At 32.0% G+C, this 21,663-nt stretch overlaps 5 protein-coding genes across 7 annotated transcripts; 3 read left to right on the top strand and 2 right to left on the bottom strand.

The window, feature by feature from the left end:
• The first annotated feature begins 7,988 nt into the window (after positions 1 to 7,988).
• LOC106118345 (hypodermin-B-like) lies at positions 7,989 to 11,049 on the top strand. 2 transcript variants are annotated; one of them, XM_013312994.1, is made up of 6 exons: positions 7,989 to 8,139; positions 8,901 to 9,104; positions 9,650 to 9,879; positions 10,247 to 10,437; positions 10,830 to 10,841; positions 10,920 to 11,049. In XM_013312994.1, exons 1-6 carry the CDS (start codon positions 8,076 to 8,078, stop codon positions 11,038 to 11,040), a joined length of 822 nt encoding a protein of 273 aa, XP_013168448.1. In that variant the 5' UTR covers positions 7,989 to 8,075; the 3' UTR covers positions 11,041 to 11,049. The 2 variants fall into 2 exon arrangements, with proteins under 2 accessions (XP_013168448.1, XP_013168447.1); XM_013312993.1 differs by having other exon boundaries at positions 10,830 to 11,049.
• Positions 11,050 to 14,213: 3,164 nt separating this feature from the next.
• LOC106118344 (ultraviolet-B receptor UVR8) lies at positions 14,214 to 15,647 on the top strand. The gene is made up of 3 exons (XM_013312992.1): positions 14,214 to 14,248; positions 14,320 to 15,193; positions 15,412 to 15,647. The coding sequence occupies exons 1-3, from the start codon at positions 14,231 to 14,233 to the stop codon at positions 15,645 to 15,647; spliced, it is 1,128 nt and encodes a 375-aa protein (XP_013168446.1). The 5' UTR covers positions 14,214 to 14,230.
• Positions 15,648 to 16,043: 396 nt separating this feature from the next.
• Positions 16,044 to 18,090, bottom strand: LOC106118346 (coiled-coil domain-containing protein 43). The gene is made up of 4 exons (XM_013312995.1): positions 17,905 to 18,090; positions 17,616 to 17,834; positions 17,390 to 17,535; positions 16,044 to 17,303 (listed from the first exon to the last, which is right to left on the bottom strand). Exons 1-4 carry the CDS (start codon positions 18,067 to 18,069, stop codon positions 17,231 to 17,233), a joined length of 603 nt encoding a protein of 200 aa, XP_013168449.1. The 5' UTR covers positions 18,070 to 18,090; the 3' UTR covers positions 16,044 to 17,230.
• Positions 18,091 to 18,479: 389 nt separating this feature from the next.
• Positions 18,480 to 19,584, top strand: Prosalpha4 (proteasome alpha4 subunit). Its single transcript, NM_001312831.1, is given in 3 exon segments — positions 18,480 to 18,649; positions 18,717 to 19,187; positions 19,366 to 19,584. Coding segments are annotated over 3 exon segments (750 nt in total). The 5' UTR covers positions 18,480 to 18,547; the 3' UTR covers positions 19,543 to 19,584.
• Positions 19,540 to 21,644, bottom strand: LOC106118389 (heat shock transcription factor). Of its 2 annotated transcripts, none has more exons than XM_013313051.1 (6): positions 21,207 to 21,644; positions 20,985 to 21,132; positions 20,689 to 20,787; positions 20,527 to 20,593; positions 20,087 to 20,327; positions 19,540 to 19,906 (listed from the first exon to the last, which is right to left on the bottom strand). In XM_013313051.1, the coding sequence occupies exons 1-6, from the start codon at positions 21,576 to 21,578 to the stop codon at positions 19,763 to 19,765; spliced, it is 1,071 nt and encodes a 356-aa protein (XP_013168505.1). In that variant the 5' UTR covers positions 21,579 to 21,644; the 3' UTR covers positions 19,540 to 19,762. The 2 variants fall into 2 exon arrangements, with proteins under 2 accessions (XP_013168505.1, XP_013168504.1); XM_013313050.1 differs by having other exon boundaries at positions 20,087 to 20,360.
• Between the last annotated feature and the right edge of the window lie 19 nt (positions 21,645 to 21,663).

Here is a 21,663-nt window from a genome sequence, read left to right on the forward strand (position 1 = left end):
GCATATATTCAAAAGCATTTTTTTAAATACTTTTAAACGTTACTTACTTTTCCTTCCATCTAAAACACCTTGTTTTCTATTACTATATTCCAATAAGAGATGATCATCATAACATTGGCTTATTGAAAAAAATAAACAACTGACTGCAACTAACCTAACCACTAATCTAAATGCCATGTTTCCTTGCCGATATCCAATTAAAACCAAACATTAAAACATCGACCAATTAAAAAGCAATATTGCATCGTAGTATACTTGTTCGCTTAATTAAAACATAATACGGATGCAATTTTCGTGATTAATCAATGAAGATATATATTTCTTAATTTATGAGTTGTCATCTCCAAAGGAAAGAAAGTGTAACCATATAGTTATGAATAAGGTTTTCGGCAGCAGAATAATATAATAATGGGGCAATCAATTTGCTTTTACCTCCTTCTTAATAACAAAAAACTAAGTTAACTACATAATTACAATCGCTACAAAGTTCCATCCTCTATTGTTTTAAAGAATTTTAAAAAGATTCTTGACTATTTTTAAACCTATTTTAATTCATACTACTATTTTATTATCATCTTTAATAGCCGTAGTCAGTAGTTACGTATTGTTTGGTATTCGCAAATAGGTAAACTAATGCAAACTGTAATGTTCAAGATTGTAGCAAGAGGTCGCCCGGCGCCGAGGAAGTTTGCTAACTAGCACGTAAACATGTTTAGCGAAACAGTAATTTATTAGATGTGTTTACGGAGTATTATACTACGCATGTCGAACTATGAGATAATTATTAAATAATGTTTAATTTTGGGAAATTCAAGTCTAAATAAACTAACACTTTACGACATGAAGTAGACGGTTGTTGGTTCGAATTTTAAAAAAGAATGCTACTGAATTATTGATACAATTAGTTAAAACATCGAAATACAGCTATTACTTTCCTAGGATCTAATGGTTACAATAAAACTTTTAAAATAGTAAAAAAATCTGAGGTTAAATGTAAAAGAATAAAGAATCAAAGGCGTGTCATATATCAGTTAGATGTGTGGTTGAAAAACAAAAGCCTCCATATCGTAAGTTGGCGCGAAACAAATGGGATGGTCGGGATAAAAACCAGGCCGATAGATACATCACTGCCTTTTGCAAGTGCATTATCACCGCCGATATTTCTCCGACCGAAAGGCGACTGGAACAAATGAAGCTCGTATAAAAACTATGTTAAGTAGTTCGCGTCTTTTATTTATTGTTTGTTTATATAAAAACCATTTAAAATTTTCTGAATTCTCTATTTCAGAAATGTTCTTTTTTAAAAGGAATAAGCATTGAAGGTTACGTATTAAATCTTACTGAGTTTACTATAATAGTTTTATATAATAATAAAAAAAATGATAAGTTATAATAATCGTATAGAGGCAACGCTCATATTACGACACACACAATGCGACGCTTACCAGACGATTTAGAACGCTTCAGGGTTCGCGCTGTAAGGCTCTACGCGGCTTTATCTCGATGCCTCTCGCCTTTGTGCCGCAAGATGTGCCTTATATGAGCAATGTCACCCCGCTATTGAATGTCGTCGACTTAATTTTATATCACATCACATATGTGTAATACTTAAGCTAATCTTACTTACCGTGGGTTTCTGAGACCAAAATCCTACTTTTAAACATATTATTGTCTCTGTTTTGTCAAAGACGATATTCAAAGATTTTGGTATCAGAAACCCATAGTTATTAATCGTACTGTATACTATAATATCTCTTTATATAGACCTATAATGATGGGAAGTCTGTAATGATAATTAAAATGATGGTTTACAAAATTATTAATATGTTGTAAATAATAACGACGTATACATTCAGATAAATAATAAATTTCACTTTAGTTGTAAATATTATACTGCAAAAGTTATAGCCATTTATTATCATACACGTGAATGTAATTTGTATCAGTTTTATAACATGCACAGGTGTTGGTATTACACATTTATATGAGCCATTTTACCCGAGTCGGGCTGTAAAATGGTTAAATATCAGATGATAAAAACATAAAACGTGTATCTTCTCTAACCAGTAAAAACATCGCAATATATTTTATTAATATACAGGCGCGATTCATCTTCTTATTTCTTACTAGCTAAAAAAACTTAATAATTAGCCTATGTGTTCTTCCAGACTATGTTCTATATGTATGCAAAATTTCAGTGAAATTCATATAGGCTTTCTTCAGATACCTTTAAACAAACATCTTAACATTCCCATTTATAATATTTGTCGTATTATTTAACGTAAACCAAATCTTATTTCAACTAAATAATGTAAATTAGTACTAGTAACTAAGTTCTAGAAAATGCACAGAATAAAACATGCAAGTGATCAAGCCTAGTAAATAATACGTAATCTTTTTGTTCTCTCTTTTTGTTGACTCCATAAATATTATCTTACATAAGCATTTTTACTTTACAAAAAATAAATTGAGCAAATAATTTTCTGTAACCTCTACTTAGTCTATTTGACCTAAAGTTCATTGAACCTACGATTAATTTACCGTTCAGTTAAAAGTCTTATGAACAAATAGAATCCTTAAAAGGTTTTACTATCTGAAGGGAAACTTAATTTCCGCATAACAGAATATACCTTGCCCCTGTCAGAATATGGTATATCTCAAAGAGTAATTTAGAATATATTCAACTACTAGCCGGAGCCCGCGACTTCGTCCGCGTCGAATGCTGAAACTGGGGTTTTATTTAGAATGTTTATTTTAAAATACATGGTAAATGTTACTGGGGGTCTGTTACGTTCTTTGTAAAAGCTTGTTTGGTGGACCACAAGACCATTAGTTTAACTTATTGCCGTTTAAAATATTTTACTTTAAAAGTTACGACTAGTACGAATTCACGGGAAAAAAGAGGTTTTAATAACTACTTTTCGGCTTCATTTTTCGGGTTTCTTTTTAATTATAACAGTCAAAAGAGTTTCAAATGAATTTTAATGGTTTAAATAAAAATAACCAACTTTTTATTTTTCTGTTTAATGAATCAGTGTTCTGTAGCGGAGGAGCAAATTGACTGAGAGAATTTCGTTAGGTCGTGCACCGTTCACTGATCTGTGCTCCGTACGCCGTAAACCCAATTACCAGAGCACTCTACCAGCGCTCGGCAGACCTGCTCATGTATACCTAGTTTGTAGGCTATTTTTTTAAACGGAAATTCTTAGTGCTCTGTTATTTCATATTCAATAAAAACATCTACGAATGTGGTCGATTTTCCATGTACATATGTACATTTATCAGACGGTGAAAGAAAACATCGTATATGTGCGAGGAAATTAATAAATATGTGTAAAGTCAACTAACCCACACTTGACCAGCGTGGTTGACCATAACCTATTCACCCCTCACTTATTGTACACTCCGAGTCCCTCAGTGGGGACTTATAGTCGATGATGTTCAATAAATTAGATAAAGGATTAATGAAATTTACCCACACAATGGAAGGTCTGTTTCTTTATGAAATATAATAAAGTAGCCTAACTTTACAAAGTTATCTGGTTTCAGCATTAAAAAGCTTTAAACTGATGAAAACATTCAGCTTAATAATTATTAAAATTATCTTCACTTGAAAAAAAAACATGTTGTAATTATTTCAGGACACAAACTGGTGGATCAGTTGGCTTTAATAATAATCAAATATAAATAATATGCTTCGTTATATTATTAAAATAAACAAGAATTGCTTTTTCTGTAGATATTCGCGGACGATTCAGAAGTAAGCTTGTTCAAGTTAAGAGGCTTAACGTTCTCGGCTCACTTGAATAGAGGCTGCACAAACCGAACGTAACATAACATTTATATTCATAAAATGAAATGCACGCCGGAAGCCTGCATTTACTTAAGCCTAGAAAGCATATAAGAAGAAATTTATGTTTATGTACTAAGAAAGTAAAGATACTAATAAGATTGCGAGTTAAATCATACTTATATTATAAATGCGAATATTTGGATGGATGGATATTTGTTACTACGTATCGCCAAAACGGCTTAAGAGATCTCTATGGAATTTGGGACGATCATAGTCTGGAAGAATACATAGGCTACTTATTAAGATTTTTTTTAATTCCGCGTGGATGGAGCAGGGAAAAGCAAGAAATAACAATGCATGTCCCACGGAATGAATACAATTAATTTTCCATTATCTAACGAATAAATATTAGTATGGAATATGTATGTGAAAATGATATAATTTGAAATTCAAATCATTACATCTCTAAACCGAACCTTAATTAACGAACCAGAAATGAGTTCACGCCATATCATTATATTACTATTTGTAATAACATAATTTGATGTAAATTATTTTACCATTAAAAAACACTCTTTGTATTTGAAAAGTGAATTTATATTTTATTTATATTATGAATGCGAAAGATTGTAAGGTTGGATGGATGTTTGTTAAAAGGTATCTCGGGAATGGCTGCATGGATCTCGCTGAAATTTGGCATAATAGAAATTGGCCTGGAAGAACACATAGGCTACTAAATAAGTTCTTTTAGTTCTGTGCGGATAGTGTGACTGGCGACATGTAGCTTTGTTATAAAATATAAAGTAATATTCAATATTAATATTAATTGGAAATAGTACTTAGGTATATGAACGTGCATCGACTGTAATATTTTACCCAATATCCTGATGCAAATCGACGTAATCTACGGAAAACGCTTGAAGCCCGAGAAAATCTTATTACCGGTATCGGATAAACGAAATGGGAGTCGAACTTTAAAAGCGAGTCCCGGAAAAATCGCTTAATGTTTATAATATTAGCTATCTCCTGACAAGAAATTCTTTATTTTATTTTTGCCTCTTGATGTTAGCTCCGAACTAAAAAGCATTTTTATCAAGTCACCCACAAAATCTTCAATGGATCTAAAATTGATTAAGATAATTAGCATTAATTTATTTTACTTGTTCTTACTGAATTATATATTTCTTTATGTTTTTAAAACCATGGTAACTTCACGTCAGGTAAATCCTTTCTAAACCATTTTTAAATACAACAGCTCTCATAAAATAAACAAACTAACTTTAGACAACTTTCCGCGCTCAACGTAAGCCGGTATCGGAATTTTCTCTAGAGGATATCACGTTTAGATATCGGCATACCGCATACCGAACGCAATTACCTTTGCTGTCGCTATAAATTCTCAGCAGCGTAAAAATACCACACTCAGCCAATCAACATTCATACATTCTTCAAGAGTGTTGTATTATACAAATAAGAGTTAATATAAAATAACAAATGAGATTTTAAATTAATGACCTACCTATGTATGTATGTTATTACTTATGACACTTGGAGAAATAATATTAATTACACTTTTTCTTCATAATCTGTCAACATAAGAGGTTATTAGGATTCACATACATTCATATACAATTTACGCCCAAGATAAACTCTGATCAGCTATGTAAAAAACAATACTGATATAGACTAAATAATCTTACTAATATAAATGCAAATCTTTGGATGTTTGTTTGAAGGTATCTCTCTGTAATTTGGCACAAATGTAGAACATTGTCTGGAAAAAACAATTGAGTTCTTTTTTAATTGCGCAATGACGGAGTCGCGGGCGACAGCTAGTATTAACATACGTATACATATTTAGTGCCAGATGCTACTTCTATAAACAACATAGCTCCTATTCACGATGATGTCAAATATCGTTATTTGGTAATACAGATCAATACATAGCAAGACGACGTAAACACAATTATCTGATCACTCCAACCTCTCTTCTCTTCGAAATAATCATAGTAGCTTTTCGCAGTGTTTCAAATGTGTGTTTGATTTTGTATTCGTCATATTTTAATAAAGATTTAAGACAAATGTATTCAGCTCATCATCGTTCACAGCTTTTTATTTAAACTTATATTTATAACTTAATTAATATGCCAAAATTGCTTTCCTCTTAATTTTCTTATCCTACAATTTAGTTCTTCTTTTCCTTAGTACTCTTTTGTTATATTAGCAGGAATAAAACTTCTTTTTCTATTTGGCTGCCTATTTATTAAGAATATTAATAAAAAGGTTATAAGTATAATTTGCAATGTTTCATCATGTTAAACACATCAACGTTCTCTTAATCACTTTGATCTCTCTTCATGACCTTTTATCGATGCGATCATTCGAATTAAAGTGTCTCGGATATTGCAGCGATCAGTCGAATGAAGCCTGTCTGAACGGATATTCATTTGGACATACGTTTCGTTCCTCTCTTTATCACTTTGTCGAAAGCCTGTCACACGGTAAATTATTGGATCGAAAAGATTCTGTAAATTTAAAAGAATGGGTTCACGTATTTTAGACCTTTGTAGACTAACTTGCCAAAGCAAATACAACATGACCCAGACATTTACGATGAACAATTTATAAATACCGGCCGGAATTAAACCATAATTCACAATCAAAGTTCATTTTTATTTTTGATTCAAATAGTTTTATGAAAACTTAAAACGGTTATCATTAGATCAATTACCTTGAAACTTAGACACAAGTTTTTGCTTTAGGAATAAACGTTGTTATTGTACAAAACACAGTATTATTGTAAGTTGAACTGAAATTATCGAAGCGTGTGTTGGCTTTTCCAATTTGCCGGCTTTCGTCCGCACTGGCATTGCAATTGATGACGGGACAGCTATGACGGATACAAATTACGTTACGACATGTCGAATACCCGGAGGGAAAACACTGCGACTTTTGCCGGGTATATTCTTGCTTTTATTAAACGTTACGAGACTAACTATGGATTTCTGAGACTAAAATGTTCGATTAACACATATTGTTATCTCTGTTTAATAACTATACGTTCTATACAGAGATTTTGGTCACAGAAACCAACGGATACTCTAACATACTAACTCAATGAAGAAATGAGCGTACAATTTATGTTTATTTAAAAAATAAAATTCAAAATTTTACCCAGGTTTTTTACGTGACAGTCAAAAAAGCGAAATCTTTCATTTAAGTAAGATATAATCTTTATAGAAATTCACATTCAATACAAAATGTCTTTTTCATCTTTTTCGAGGAAACAGTTATAAATATAGATTCTGCGGGATAAATATTCATCGCTATAAAGCCCCTCCGCCTTCGCCGTGGTTGCTTCGATATTCTGAAATGTACATTTTAAGCCAACGCTAAACTAGATTAAGGAAAATTTAAACCAAATATACTTTAAGAAACGTTCCCAGTTGTATTTCCTTTTGTGAAAATCTTTTCATTAAAATCTTAATATTTGGTGTATTTTACAAAATATTTTAATTAGTCGAATAACACAAAAGCATAGAGAGGTAAAGAATCAAAGTTGTTTTCTCTTTAAGTATTTGTTAAGGATCTTCCCAATGGGATTTCCTTTATAAAGACAACAGAAGTATAGACAATGCACAAGCTATTAATTAGTCGTCGAGAAGCAACGATCCTCATTGAATTGCAAATTGTTGAAGTTGTACAAAACAATAGCTGGTCTTCGTTAAAGCAGCAACAAAAGCAGCAGCAAGCGAGAGCCATCCAATTTACAACAAACTTCAACGGAAACAAAAAACGTAGCAACAAAAACGGTACATGTTTCGTACCCAATTATGCTGCTACGGAAAATATTACAATTTTTAAATAAATACAGTATGCTAATAATGTACCATGCTATTGTTTTCTAATTCTAATTATAACCTACAATTAATTTTCAAAGAATCATTACTTTTTTAATTCATTTACGAAGTGCGAAGTCATCTACACTAATATCATAAAGAAAAAATATTTGATTGTTTGTTTGTATGCATTCAATAAGCTCCGAAACTACTAAACCACTTTAAAAACTCTTTTACTGTTGGGAAGCTATACCATCCAATGGTGTCATAAGCTATATTTTAACTAGATTTTTTAATTCCGCGGCGATGAAGTCGCGGGCAACAACTAGTTCAGATGAAACAGGCAGTTTGTAAAGTTTTTTAGTCTTCGTAATTGGTAATTAAAAAGAATAATCCGAAAAATTAATTTTTTTTCGTGATCCTATCGGCAAGAACTCGGACCAATGAAACAACTGTTGCTACTTTCGATTACGTTAAACGTAATTCATAGTATTCGACATGGTGAAGGTAATAAACAAACTTATTTATTTTTTCCTCTTAGTTATCCTTCTTTTTTTGTAGAAAAATAAAAACTGTCGTGTTAAAATCTTCGCAAATATAGGACTGTGTAGGCGATTTGTCAGGATGCATAGAAAGGTACAATATCCTCTTTCTGTGCATCCTCTCCTCTGTCAATTAAACGTAGGCAATGCTGTAAATGACTACAAAGCGGTGAATTCGCCATTTTAGCGAACATATAAAACTATTTTGTATTTTAACTGTATAAAAATGTATGTAATTAAAATTATATTCTACGCTTGCTTCTTTCTACCAATGGTCGTATCATAAAATAAAATAAATGTTTAAAAGAATCCAGATGGTTCGAAAGGGTAATTAAGGATAGCTTCGCGCCCCAAATTGTACAACTATTCTCTTCTCATACAAATGTATGTATATTTTGTACTAATGAAAGTTTTTTGTTGAACATTGTTATTTTGAAACTTTACTTAACCTAGTATTCTATATTTTTTACCGCAAACATTTTAAAAACTTATAAATATCATAAAAATTCTATAATTTACACATTATGTTAAAACGGCTGTCTATAAAACCTCTGGAAAAATAGTCTACCAAGAAAATTTTGTTGAATTTATTATAATATCTACTTTAACTTAATATTTATAGTTGTGTTTTAAAAAGTTTGGAAAAGAGGTCTTTACCATATTAAGCAGTCACTCGTTGCGACCAGATTCGCCCGACTGAGTAAGGACAGTACTGTTTTTTTACAGATAGGTCAAGATTCACAGGCCACGTGGTGGGGGGAGTGTATGTACCCATAGTGATGTACCCGCACGTTGCTCAGGTTCACTCCCTTTACACTATCTGTGGTGGCTCAGTCATTAGCGACCGTGTCGTTATAACCGCGGCTCACTGCTTATACACGACGGATATGGAAACAAAATTGGAAGCAAAGGAACTTTATGTTTATCTTGGTATGGTAATATAATCTGTGCTAATGTTACTAATATAAAAGACTGACAGTCGCCAGCAACTTAGTCCGCGAGGAATTAAAAAACTTTTTCAATAACCTATGTGTTCTTCCAGTGTATGTTCTATATCTATGCCAAACTTCAAAGACCATTTAGCTATTCTGGAGATACCTTATGTTATTTATATATATAAAAATCAATTGCTGTTCGTTAGTCTCGCTAAAACTCGAGAACGGCTGAACGGATTTATCTTATCTTGGTCTTGAAATGTTCGTGGAGGTCTAGGGAAGGTTTAAAAGGTGAGAAAAAATCTAATATTTGCCAGTAACTAATTAAGTTTCTTTTCACTCCACACGGAATGAGACGCGGGCGACATCAAGTGTTGTATATAAGCTAGTATATATATACTAGCTGTCGCCCGCGACTCTGTCCGCGCGGGATAAAAAATAGATGTTGGCCGATTCTCAGACCTACTCAATATGCTCACTGCTGCTTTAAAAATAATGTAAGGAAATACAATATGTTGTCAGGTATTGTACTAATTCCAGGATCCGACGTATTAGATCAAGGTGTAAAATATAGCGTTTGTAAAGTTGTAACGCACGAGAGGTATCGGGGCCAAGATGAAGTAAACTTTTATTTCTATGATATTGGATTACTTTTACTATCACGTAAAATAAGATTTGGTCCTACGATCAAAAAAGTTAAGATAGCGGGAAACAGTAAATTCAGAAACACTAAATATAGTTTCACATTAGCCGGCTTCGGAGCTGTTACGGTAAGTAAAAAATTATATAGAGAAATCTTTATGAAAAGTAAGCCAAAACATTTTTTTTATCTAAGGTGGCAAACGAGCGGGCAGCCACCTGAAATCGCTGAAATAGCGAAGTGACCGTTGCCCATAAATATACACAATTGCATATGCGTTGCTTACCTTTAGTCGGCGGAGGAGAGGATACACAGAAAGAAAATATTTTCCTTTCCCATGCATCCCCTCATCCGGAAAGTCCACTTCCACTTCCCATCCTTTTCTTACAAGAAAATCTGTGGGAAGATAAAGAGGCAGGAAGGAAGGAAGAAATTAGTTGTACTTTTTAGAATATAAAAATAACTTAAATATTACTTTAATTTATAATTATTTGCAGAATGTTTCTCCAGCCACCGCCTCCATAAAGCTTAAAGCGACCCGAATGTACTACGTGAGAACAAAAACATGCAATGAAAGTCAGTCTTTTAGAGAGGTAATGACTGTACCAAAACACATGTTTTGCTTGATCGGCCAAGGTTGGACTAGCGATTGCTTCGGCGATTCAGGCTCTGGGATTATTTGGAAGAGGTATAGACATTACTAGTAACATTTCGAAACATACTTAATTAGATGTGGTCGCCTGTGAGCTTAATTAGGATCAATATCTCTTAAAAATGAGAAATCTTACCGTACGAACCGAATTCGAATTAACCGAACTTTATTACCAAGTAAGCGTGCAATGTTTTTGAATTCGCAATTAACAATTAGAATTGATTGGGTTAGGAAGAAAATCCGACACTATGTCGGTGTATCGGCTACTAGCCTTATTAAAATGTCAACATTTATGTCACTAATCAATCTGACCCTTGATAACGAAAACGCGCCATTCGCGCCAAAATATTTTAACTAATAATGTCTAAAAATAGTTGCATTGATAAAAAAAAATTACGTAATTGAATGTGTTTTATCTGTATTTTCAGGTACTTGGTAGGGTTAGTATCGACGGGGCGAGATGTCGCCTGCGGTTCAGATACACTTCCGTCAATGTACACTGACGTCGTGTATTTCAGGAAATGGGTCAAAGCGAAGACACTCGAACTAGAATCTACCCCTGTCGAACAATGTCGAAGTAAACAAGAAAGCGAAAAATTTTTAAAATCTAAGATGGAATTAACAGTAAAATTAACTTGAACGATTACGAATCTAATCTTTCGATTAAATGTACATATTTAATCGAAAGATTATTTAAAAAGTATATCTGTAATATATTTTATTAAATTACTTCATCGTGCGGAAACACAAAACTTCATTACAATTTGAATATTATTTTCTTCTTAAATTAACGTATATTAAGCAACCAAACTTGTACACAATTAATTTATAAGTAAGAATAGACTTTCGTTGAATTCAACAGAGGAAATTGATGTTAGCCTCTACATAGAAAGATTTCCGGTAAGCCTTTAGCAGTAGGTCTGCGGAACGTTTTTGCTTAATGTAGTCATTACCGAACTTAATGGCGCGCATTAGACAAGTCATTCCCGGTCTTTATGCACAGCGAGCAACCTTTGTAGAGCTTGTTATTCATTAGTCCCGCAGAAAATCCAATAATCTATGGAAAAGCTAATTTCTATTTTGTTTAAACCTACCGCTGCAGCTACATTTAACTATATTTCACACTACTGAATTTTTGACAGTATCCCTTATTTATAATACATATGGATTGTTCGCAATTTAGAAGATTACCTTCGAAGCTGTTGTATTAATTAACTTTTAATTTAAAAAAAAAAGATTTTTGACTATAAATATTGGTCGAATTTCGACCAATAAGGTCCACACTAGTGAATGGAAAATGTGTCTGGCATTCGGGTAAATATTTTCTATTTTTTAATACACAAAGTATCCATTCGCAAAAGAAAACTCGTATCAAAATACGGTTTGATATTCCGAGCCATCTGCCATTACATATGGCTGGAGCATTTCCGATATGTGCACATTGCCGCGTAATGTAATTTGTATGCGTCATGTTATCCTCAGACGTTACACCGAATACAATGATTACAATCACAAGAGGAAAGTAAATAAGGGAAATAAGTCATAATTAAAAAGAAAGTTTATTAATATAGTTTGTAACCAAAACACAGCAAAAAACTTATCTACAATACGTCTATATGTGTGATAATCATAAGCCGTTTTATATAAAAAAATATACACGTAGGTGGTAAATTTGCTGCTTGTTGATTGTAGATAAAGCTTTTTATGGACATTTTTTTTTTTTAAAAGGATCAAGTAAAAATACAAAGAAGACAAAAGGAACAAAAAGCGTGCAGTAAAAGGTGTTTTTTGCGATGTAGCCATTAAAAAAATTTAAAAGTAGCGTGCCTGTCGAGCCATCGTACTATGCTTGCTAAATATTACACAACCTTCAGGCACGGCTTTTAAATAAAACATGTCTGGTGAGGGCATTGACTTTTTTTTTCGAGCCACCACTTCTAATGTCGTTTTCTACAAAAAATGTATGATTCTAGTTAAGATCTTAACTTATCACACCCTACATCCTACTAATATTATAAATGCGAATGTTTAGATGGATGAAAGTTTGTTAGAAGGTATCTTCGGAACGGCTCAACGGATCTTGATGAAATTTGGCAAACACAGTCCGGAAAACAGATAGGGACTTGTAATTTTTTTTTAATTCCGTGCGGACGTAGTTGCTAGCTAGTTTTACATAATACCTCTTAAAAAAAACTTACGTTGTAATTACGTATAGCCTATTAACGAATTAGAGTTTACAGCTTTTACATTTTAATGAATGTTTTCTTAAACAAGTCTTTATACCAACTACTTATAAAATCAAAAAATAAAATTTCTTTAGCGACAAAATATCAACCCCCCTGTTTGAAAGGACAAAACAATATTAAATGAAACTCGTTAGTAAGTTGTACTCGAAGACTCAAAGACAGATATTTTCACAGAGATAACCAAGAAAGTTCCCCCGTGTAACATACGTGCTATCTTTACGAGTAAAACTTTGTCTTATTATTTTATTATGTATTCTTGCTATTCTTAAAGATATACAAGAAGAAATATGATTAAAAGATTAAAAAAGTGAACCCCGTGATATAAGATAATATTATATTTGGCCGTTTGCATTTTTGCCGCGTACTACTTATAAAAAGTTCTGCTACTACTTTGAAAACCTTGTAAAACAGTCTAGCAGTAAAACATATTATATATTTTGGCTGTTATCTATTACAATCATGCAGAAATAGTAATTGCTTAACTGTCGATAGCGAACTTCGATAATTCGGATATAAATTATTGGTATTTACTAATCAAATTGGCAATACATTTAAATGGGTAATTCTCTGGAGACTATGGTATGTGGACAGTTGCTTCTAATTATATTTACCGTTCGTTTTGAGAATTGATTTCGATCATTTTTTTTTAAATGATTATGTCGATATTAATATAATTATCTGTTGCCTAACAACACTATATGGTTAACGAGCAAGTGCTCGTCGTCGTTGCAAGCAATTACGACGAGAAATTATGCAGCGCCATGCCGTCACGCCACATTACCACCGTGTGCCCTGAAGCGAATACTCTACGCTGCTTACGTGTTGAGATATCGTACACGTACCATGCACAACACTACCTAAAATTTATTAGGAAGTAATCTATGACATAAGAGTTAAGAAAAAAACAAATTCTTTGCTTAATTGGCGTGCGGGATGACCATCTTTTGCAGCATTCCTGAATCAAATCGACTGGAGAGCGTTCGCGAAAATAATGTACCTGCTTGATTGTCAACAGAATTGCTTTTCTCTGGTGCAATTGATTTTAATGAGCGTCCGTAATTAAGTACATGAGATGAGGAGAATACTATTGGCCAAGTTGATGATAACCATCCTTTATGTAAACTTCAAGAATTAAAACTAACTAAACAAACTAAGAATTCACCTTAAAATTATAACATTATGTTGCTTGTGTTGTTCTTATTTCATCACGTTATAATTATTTAATTACGTGATCAAATAAAAACAGATTTGAATCACGTATAAAATTATTATCATCCTTTCTTTACCATAAAAGTGATTATATTTTATTAGTTCTTTCCATTTTTTTATTTTCTAAGGTATAATTCTAGTGGGTTCATGAACGAATATTTCATTGATAGACGTTCCTTAATTTGACACTGACTTTGACATGAAATCAAATGTCAAGGCAAAGGCCTGTAAATGTCAATGACTGTCAAAGAAATGGTAAACTTAAATTATCTAGGAATATAATATTATGTTTTAGTAATCAACTACTTCAATAATATTTTAGAAAATGTAATCATATGATTGAAAGACACTTTTAAATTACGAATTTTATTAAAATGAAGCTGTGGGCTTGGGTAAATACGCAAAGAAAGACGTTGTTTTCCTTGCTTTGAAACAATTGTTTTTTTAATAAATAAAATTACAGGGAGCAAACTCGCACGGTCAAGTGGGAGTTGGAATCATTAATGAACAAGTAGAAAAACCAACTAGGGTTGACCTACCAGAGTCTTGTAACAATATAAAACAAATATCATGTGGTGGAGGCCATACTCTTCTCCTAGACAACGAAGGTAAACTTTACTCATGTGGATGGAATTTAAATAAACAACTAGCGATTGATGACGAAAGTTTAAAAGAATCTGCATCATTTAAAAGAGTGTGGTGTCTCAGTGGTATCACATTCACAAATATAACTACAGGATGGGACTTCAGTGGTGCAGTCTCTAATGATAATTTTTTATTTGTGTGGGGTTCAAATAACAATGGACAATTGGGACTACCCAAAGCACATTTTTCTGAACTTCAGAAACCATTTAGGTTACAAGTAAATGCATGTTCTATGTCGATGGGTTTGAGGCACACTGCTATTATTAATTCTAAAGGTGAAGTATGGGTCACAGGATGTGGAAAACATGGACAACTAGGTCTTGGAAAGGAGATTTTACTTTCAGATAGATTTCAAAAAGTTCCTAATATTGGTAAGATATCTCATATTGCATGTGGGCAAAATCATACAGTTGCTTGGTCAACCAAAGAAAATGCTTTATATGTATGGGGTGATAATAAACATGGCCAGTTATTACAGCGTTGCAGTACAAAACTTTGGCTAAGAAATGTTTATGAACCTCAAAAAATTTACATAGGCATAAAAAAGAAAGTCAGAAAGTTGTTAAGTGGATGGACAAACATACTGATATTACTTGAAAATAGTACAATTCTTACATGGGGTCGTAATAATTATTCCCAGCTTGGTACTGATGAACCATTTACAGGAAAATTAATTACTATAAACCTCCCCGGTACGTAAAACACTAATTGCTTCTTCTTTTTAATAATGTCTATGTCTATTTACCTCATAAATAATGTAAATTTATAAGTTGTCAGCCTTTTGAGAACTTATTTTTACCACCCTTCATGTTTTATTTAATACAGAAGATATTCTTAGTAGATAAAAACTATTAAACTAAATATTTTGAGTAATTCAAAAAGTTTAATACCAAAAACTCAATAATTTCAGATAATAGAGAAGTAAAAGATGTAGCGATGGGTTCAGAGCACACAATATGCTTGGCTGAAGACAATACTTTATGGGCATGGGGTTGGAATGAGCATGCCAATACAGGCATTTCACTTGATCCAATCATACATTGTCCAACTTTAGTGCCCTTTGAGTGTGATGGAAATATAATACAAATTTATGCAGGGGGCGCACATAATTTTATAGTAACCCAAGAAAAAAATAATGAAGAATAACTTTTATCTTAATTTAAATTAGCAATAAGAGTACTTCATGATATGATTTTTATAAACAATCTAATTTGATTTATATTTGTATAGATGTATGAAGAGAATATATATAAAATGTATTTTACTGTTGTAATTTTTAGAAAAAAAAATTACCAAAAAGGTACAGGTCACTTGAAACAGCTGTTTAAAAGCTTAATAATCATTAAATAAAAGCTCAAATGTGATAAATGTATTTATTAGTTACCAATTCAGAAACAAGGGATACATATTATATTTTTTAATGTCATACCATTAGCATTAGATATAGCAAGTTATACTAAATGTATACAGAGCCATATCTAAATTATATTAGCAGTTACCATTTATTCTGGAACTCAAAAGAAACCTATTTATTATTAATTGGCAGTTGGTTGCAACAAAATATAATTTTGCTCTATATTTATGAAAGCTATTCTTTCTTCATAGGCCAAAACTTTTTGTCGTCTAAAAGTTTTTAAAGTCTCAAAATAACACTGGTATATTATGACTAAATATGCTTAGTCAGGACATTAAATTTCTAATATGAGATGTTTTATTAAAAAAATATAAGCTAGCATGAAAATACACAATTTTCTTTCTTGGCATCTTGTTATATGCTATTTACTCCCTTTTAGTATTTAATAAACTGTATGCATAACATTTATGACAAAAAAACAATACATTTTTCAACAAACCATAAAATTATTAAGTAAGCTCATAATAAAATTATCAATTTATGACACTTATAGGAAAACTATCTTAAAAAGATTACATACTGACTGCAATAAAATGTGCCTTTAAATTAACCTAGACTATGTTAGCTTCTCAATTTTCAACAAATGAAATATAAGTAAAACAAACTGCAATGTGCATGCACAATACAATGAGACTAATTAAAAAAATATTATTTATAATCTATATGACATTTTTTTAACATTTAGATGTGCGTGATATGAGAAGTAAATACTAATTAAAAGTTATTTAAATACAGATTTGCAAATTAGAAAGTAATTTTTCAGTTGTTAGATACATTTTCTACCTTGAGTGCTCATTATTTTTTCAATGAAATAAAGTTTTATATATTACTTCCTTTTTTCCTCAGTAATTGTAAATTCATCATAAAAAATAAAACTGACAGTTTTATGAAGTTTTAAATGACTATGCAAACATTGATAAAAAATTTGTTGAATTTATTTTTATACTTTTTAATGTAAAAAGACTTTTTTTAATAAATTGTTAAAAACCTATCACATTCAGTTTAGCCACTAATGTGTAATTCTTTTTTAAATATTGTTGATTGTGCATCAGATAACACATTGTCTCTTTCTTTATCTGTGCACAGAGAAAAGTAAAACATGAACATTTTAAACATTGAATTCTACAATTCTTCTTTGTATAAAACTTAATATAGCTTTACATAACCATAATTGTCTCTCCATGATGATTTCCACATCAAACAAGGATACAATATTAAAAATCATAATTGAAGTTTGTGTTATCTAGGATATTTTAACAACATTTCATACAATAATAATGAGCAGCATAGCTCTTTATTTTGCATGTTTTGAAGGCTACCTCTTCCTTTCACCTTTTTGTGTCTTACGCTTTTCCTTCTTTTCTTCTTTAAGCTGTTTCTGTTTTTCCCTGCAAAGATTAATAACACTTGTTTTTATATCAGTATTTTATTGAAAAATAATTATTAAAAATGCAACCAGTTATGCAATTCCCACCTGTCTTCTCTATCTTTTTCCTTTTTACGCTGAGCCTCAAGTCTGGCTTGCTCCCTTCTTTCTTTAGCAGCAGCAGCAACATCCAGGGCATTTGTGTTCTTCACCAAATCGGAGCTTTCCGGTTCTTCAGCATTGCACTGATCTTCCTGAAACAGGGCAATATAACAAATAACACACGGAAGTGAAGAATGTATTTCCTGCATCATTAGTATATTATTTTAGTTACCTCATTATCTGAAAGTTGACTATATTGAGATAAAATTGCTTCCCGTATTTTTTTCTCCTCATCAGTATATTCTCGCCGTGTAGTGGTTGCAAGTGACTGTGACTCTAACAGCTTCGCTAATTGGATGTCTACATCAGCCACAGGTTTCAACACTTCTTTGGGCTTACATGACTCCCATTTCTCTATTATTTCATTAATATGTTCTGATATATCACTTTCCTGTTAAATTTTCGAAGAAATTAAGGAAATTTAAATATCTGTGCATGTTCTAACCGCTATTTTAACTTACCAAAATTTCGGAAAGTATACCCTCCAGAGCATCTTTCTTTTCGTCGACAGAATCTTCGCTTTCTAATATACCAGATATATAGTTTCCGAAAACTCCTTCATCAGTTTTCAATGATTTTAACTTTGCACTTAACCACGGCTCAAATTCACTCACTGAAGCCGCCATATTGTCTATTTTCTATTTGACAGTTCTATTCTATGATTATTTTGGAATATTATTTCCAATTTTATTCGAAATCGTCATTTTGCTAAAATTTTTCTCATTGTTAATTTGTTTCGTAAGCGAACAATTTTTTTTTGTACTTTAGCTAGGGAACCTAATTGACTTTGGTTTATATTGCTTTTAAAGGTCGCACGACAAGCAGGCCTTGGTTTATTAATATCCAGTTCCATCTCATCTTATCTTAAGGGATTTTGAGAAGATTGGGATGATCATAATGCATTTTTAATTTATTTTTTGAAACATGTTAACAAGCCTTCTATCTGTTTTACGGTGCTATACTCTATGTGATTCAAAGTTTGACAGAAATGAATCGGCATCATTTCTGTTTCTGATTTGTCAATTTAATGCTTACCGTGATCCTTTGAGTATAATTCAATTCTCCACAAATAATTTTAAAATTGTTTATAACTAAAATTTCAACATGTCTGCAAGATATGATAGGGCCATCACCGTATTTTCGCCAGACGGTCATTTATTACAAGTAGAATATGCGCAAGAAGCTGTGCGAAAAGGATCAACAGCGGTAAGTTCTGCTACACAAGGTGGTGACTTGCCTTTTTGTTATGTGCCTAAACATAAATCTATTTCAGGTAGGTGTTCGTGGTAACGATGTCGTTGTTTTAGGAGTTGAAAAGAAATCTGTAGCCAAACTTCAAGAAGAAAGAACTGTTCGTAAGATTTGTTTGCTTGACGAACATGTAGTGATGGCCTTTGCCGGTTTGACTGCCGACGCTCGTATTCTTATAAATAGAGCTCAAATCGAATGTCAATCTCATAAGCTTACTGTTGAAGATCCTGTCACATTAGAATATATTACGAGATATATTGCTGGTCTCAAACAAAAGTACACTCAAAGCAATGGACGTAGACCTTTTGGTATTTCGTGCCTTATTGGTGGTTTTGATTATGACGGCCAACCTCATTTATTCCAAACTGAACCATCTGGAATCTATTATGAATGGAAAGCTAATGCCACTGGGAGAGCTGCAAAGACTGTAAGAGAGTTTTTGGAAAAAAATTACAATGCAGAGGAAGTTGCTACGGAAAAAGGTGCAGTGAAGGTATGTTAAGTTTCCAGTAGACATTGTTGTAGACTTGTGTAATTCATCATTCTATTATGTCTCATTCATTAATTGCATAGCATTTCTATTAAATTCTGTTAAAATAGTTAGCAACATACTTTATTGTATTTAAACTTTTAATATTTAATCAATATTTGATTTAAACCTTTTATTGTAGCTGGCTATCAGAGCTCTTCTTGAAGTTGTACAATCAGGACAAAAGAACCTAGAGATTGCAGTAATGAGACGTAACCAGTTAATGCAGATGCTAGACATCGATACTATCAACTCATATGTCTCAGTGATTGAAAAAGAAAAGGAAGAGGAAGCAGAAAAGAAAAAACAGAAAAAGTAGTAATAACACGGTATTTTTATGTTTTCACAAATAAAGAAATTTATGGCTGAATTACATAGTTTTAATCTATACAAACTCTTTCTTTTTAAATTAAATATGTAAACACAAAGTATTTTAATTTTTATTGAGTTTGCAGAATCAAACAGCACTATTAAGCTTTTTTTCTGTTAAAGAAACAATGCTATGTGGTACTGCCAAGTATAAAACATACATCAATATTTTATAAATGGATAGTTTGTGAAATTTGAGTATATAATTCCTTTAAATTGGAGGAAGATTCTGGTGCTGAACTCTTGTTAATGATTATATCATTAAACATTTGATCCCATTCACTATGATAGTGTGTCATGTTTTCATCATGCCTCTGTAATAATTAAAAAAAGCTTGATCTTTGGTTTTTCTTTTAATCCGACTAATCGTAGGTTCTGAGACCAAAATCCCCGAAAATATTGTTACTGTGTTGGCAAAGATAATGAAATATTTTTATAGAGATTTCAGTCTTAGAAACCAATGGGTTATTTCTTAACACCAAAACAACACTTACCTCACTCATAGTGACATCATCATTTTGATCATTACTAATAGAAGGAAGCACGCAATTTAAGAATTGGTGATCAATTGGTTTTGATACCATTTTTGTTGCAATATCATGTCTATTCTCATCTCCTATATTAAATTCAGCTAAAAGCTCAACTCCAGAACTTTCAGATGGTACAGGATCAAGGTCCGGCATGTTTAGAAATTGCCCAGGGAAATTATCAACATTCTGTTGACATGAATCATCACTGAAACCCATCAACGTATCTTGTGACTTATCTCTGTAAAATTTCATTTGTAAATTAAACAAAACTTATTTAAGATATAATATATAAGAAACAATGAAAGAAAGCTGTAGGGTAATTTGCTGAATAGCAAATTTTTCAACTACCCTCATTACTGGTATGAGTGTTGAATAAATAACATGCAAATAAATTTATAACTTACCCAAAGTTCTGGAATCCATCACCAGTATGAATGTAATTATTTTCCTGAGGTTTTTCTGCTGATAGGACTAAAGGATGAGATGGAATAGTTTTTTAGGAATTTTGTATAGGAAAAAAGATAATAGGTAAATTAGTATAGTAGGATGGGAATTAGGATATAAACCTGGTAAACTTTGTTCTTTCTGCATATCATTGTTTTCACTATTAGGTATAAGCCAGTCCCCAGAGATGCTATCATCATCACCAAAATCATCTTGTACATCTACAAAACACCAAGTTATTTATGATATTAGGATAAGTATTTGTATTATCTTACCAAGAAATTGAAACACAAAACAGCCAACTAATAGAGTAAAGATTTTCTCATCAACCTGTATCATTTTGTCTGTTGCATAGGCCTAAAAAGGCTTATTAGTTTTGGTGATAATAGTAAATTTAAATAGAAATAATTATTATTACCTTCGAATTCATTTGTGACATTAAACTGTTTTGGTGAGCTTTGCATGAATAGCTCTTGTGCAGCTTTCTTCAGCGCAATTCTGAGTGCCCTTCGCGCTTTTTGAAGAGGAGTTATGAATGCACTTTGCTCAGTACAATTAAAAATGTTCTAGCAGGGACAGAAGAAATATTAGTGTTGATTTGAAGATTTAACAATTTTACTTGTTACCACAGTTATATTACCTTAGGTTTTGAGTTTCGTTTTAATGTCAGTGCTTTTCTTGTAATTTTATTTAATAATTCAGGTCTGCCATATTGAAAGAAGTCATGAATATATTCATGCATGTAAGGATTACTTGAATTACAAAGTGGATCTTGTAGATGCGAAGTAACCTTCCGAAAACCATACAAGTTAAGTTGTCTTACAAAACTTGAAATATTCGTTGTTTTAAAAATAGAGTTATCACATTGCAGATAACTGTGAAGTATTCTATAATTAAGGAGAATTGTTCTTCCACTACCCCCCCACAATATTGCATCAGTGCGCATATTTAGCAGGTACCACAATTTATGAGGAAAGCGCATTTGAAAAATAGCATTTTTATCTTCTTGCATAATTAATTACAATTATGAATTTTACAAATCTTTTAAAAATGGCGCCTTCCTACAACATCACACCAAGCAAACAACCTATGGTCTA

Source organism: Papilio xuthus, unplaced genomic scaffold (assembly GCF_000836235.2).
Source record: "Papilio xuthus unplaced genomic scaffold, Pxut_1.1 DF827597.1, whole genome shotgun sequence".
Taxonomy (NCBI): Eukaryota; Metazoa; Arthropoda; class Insecta; order Lepidoptera; family Papilionidae; genus Papilio; species Papilio xuthus.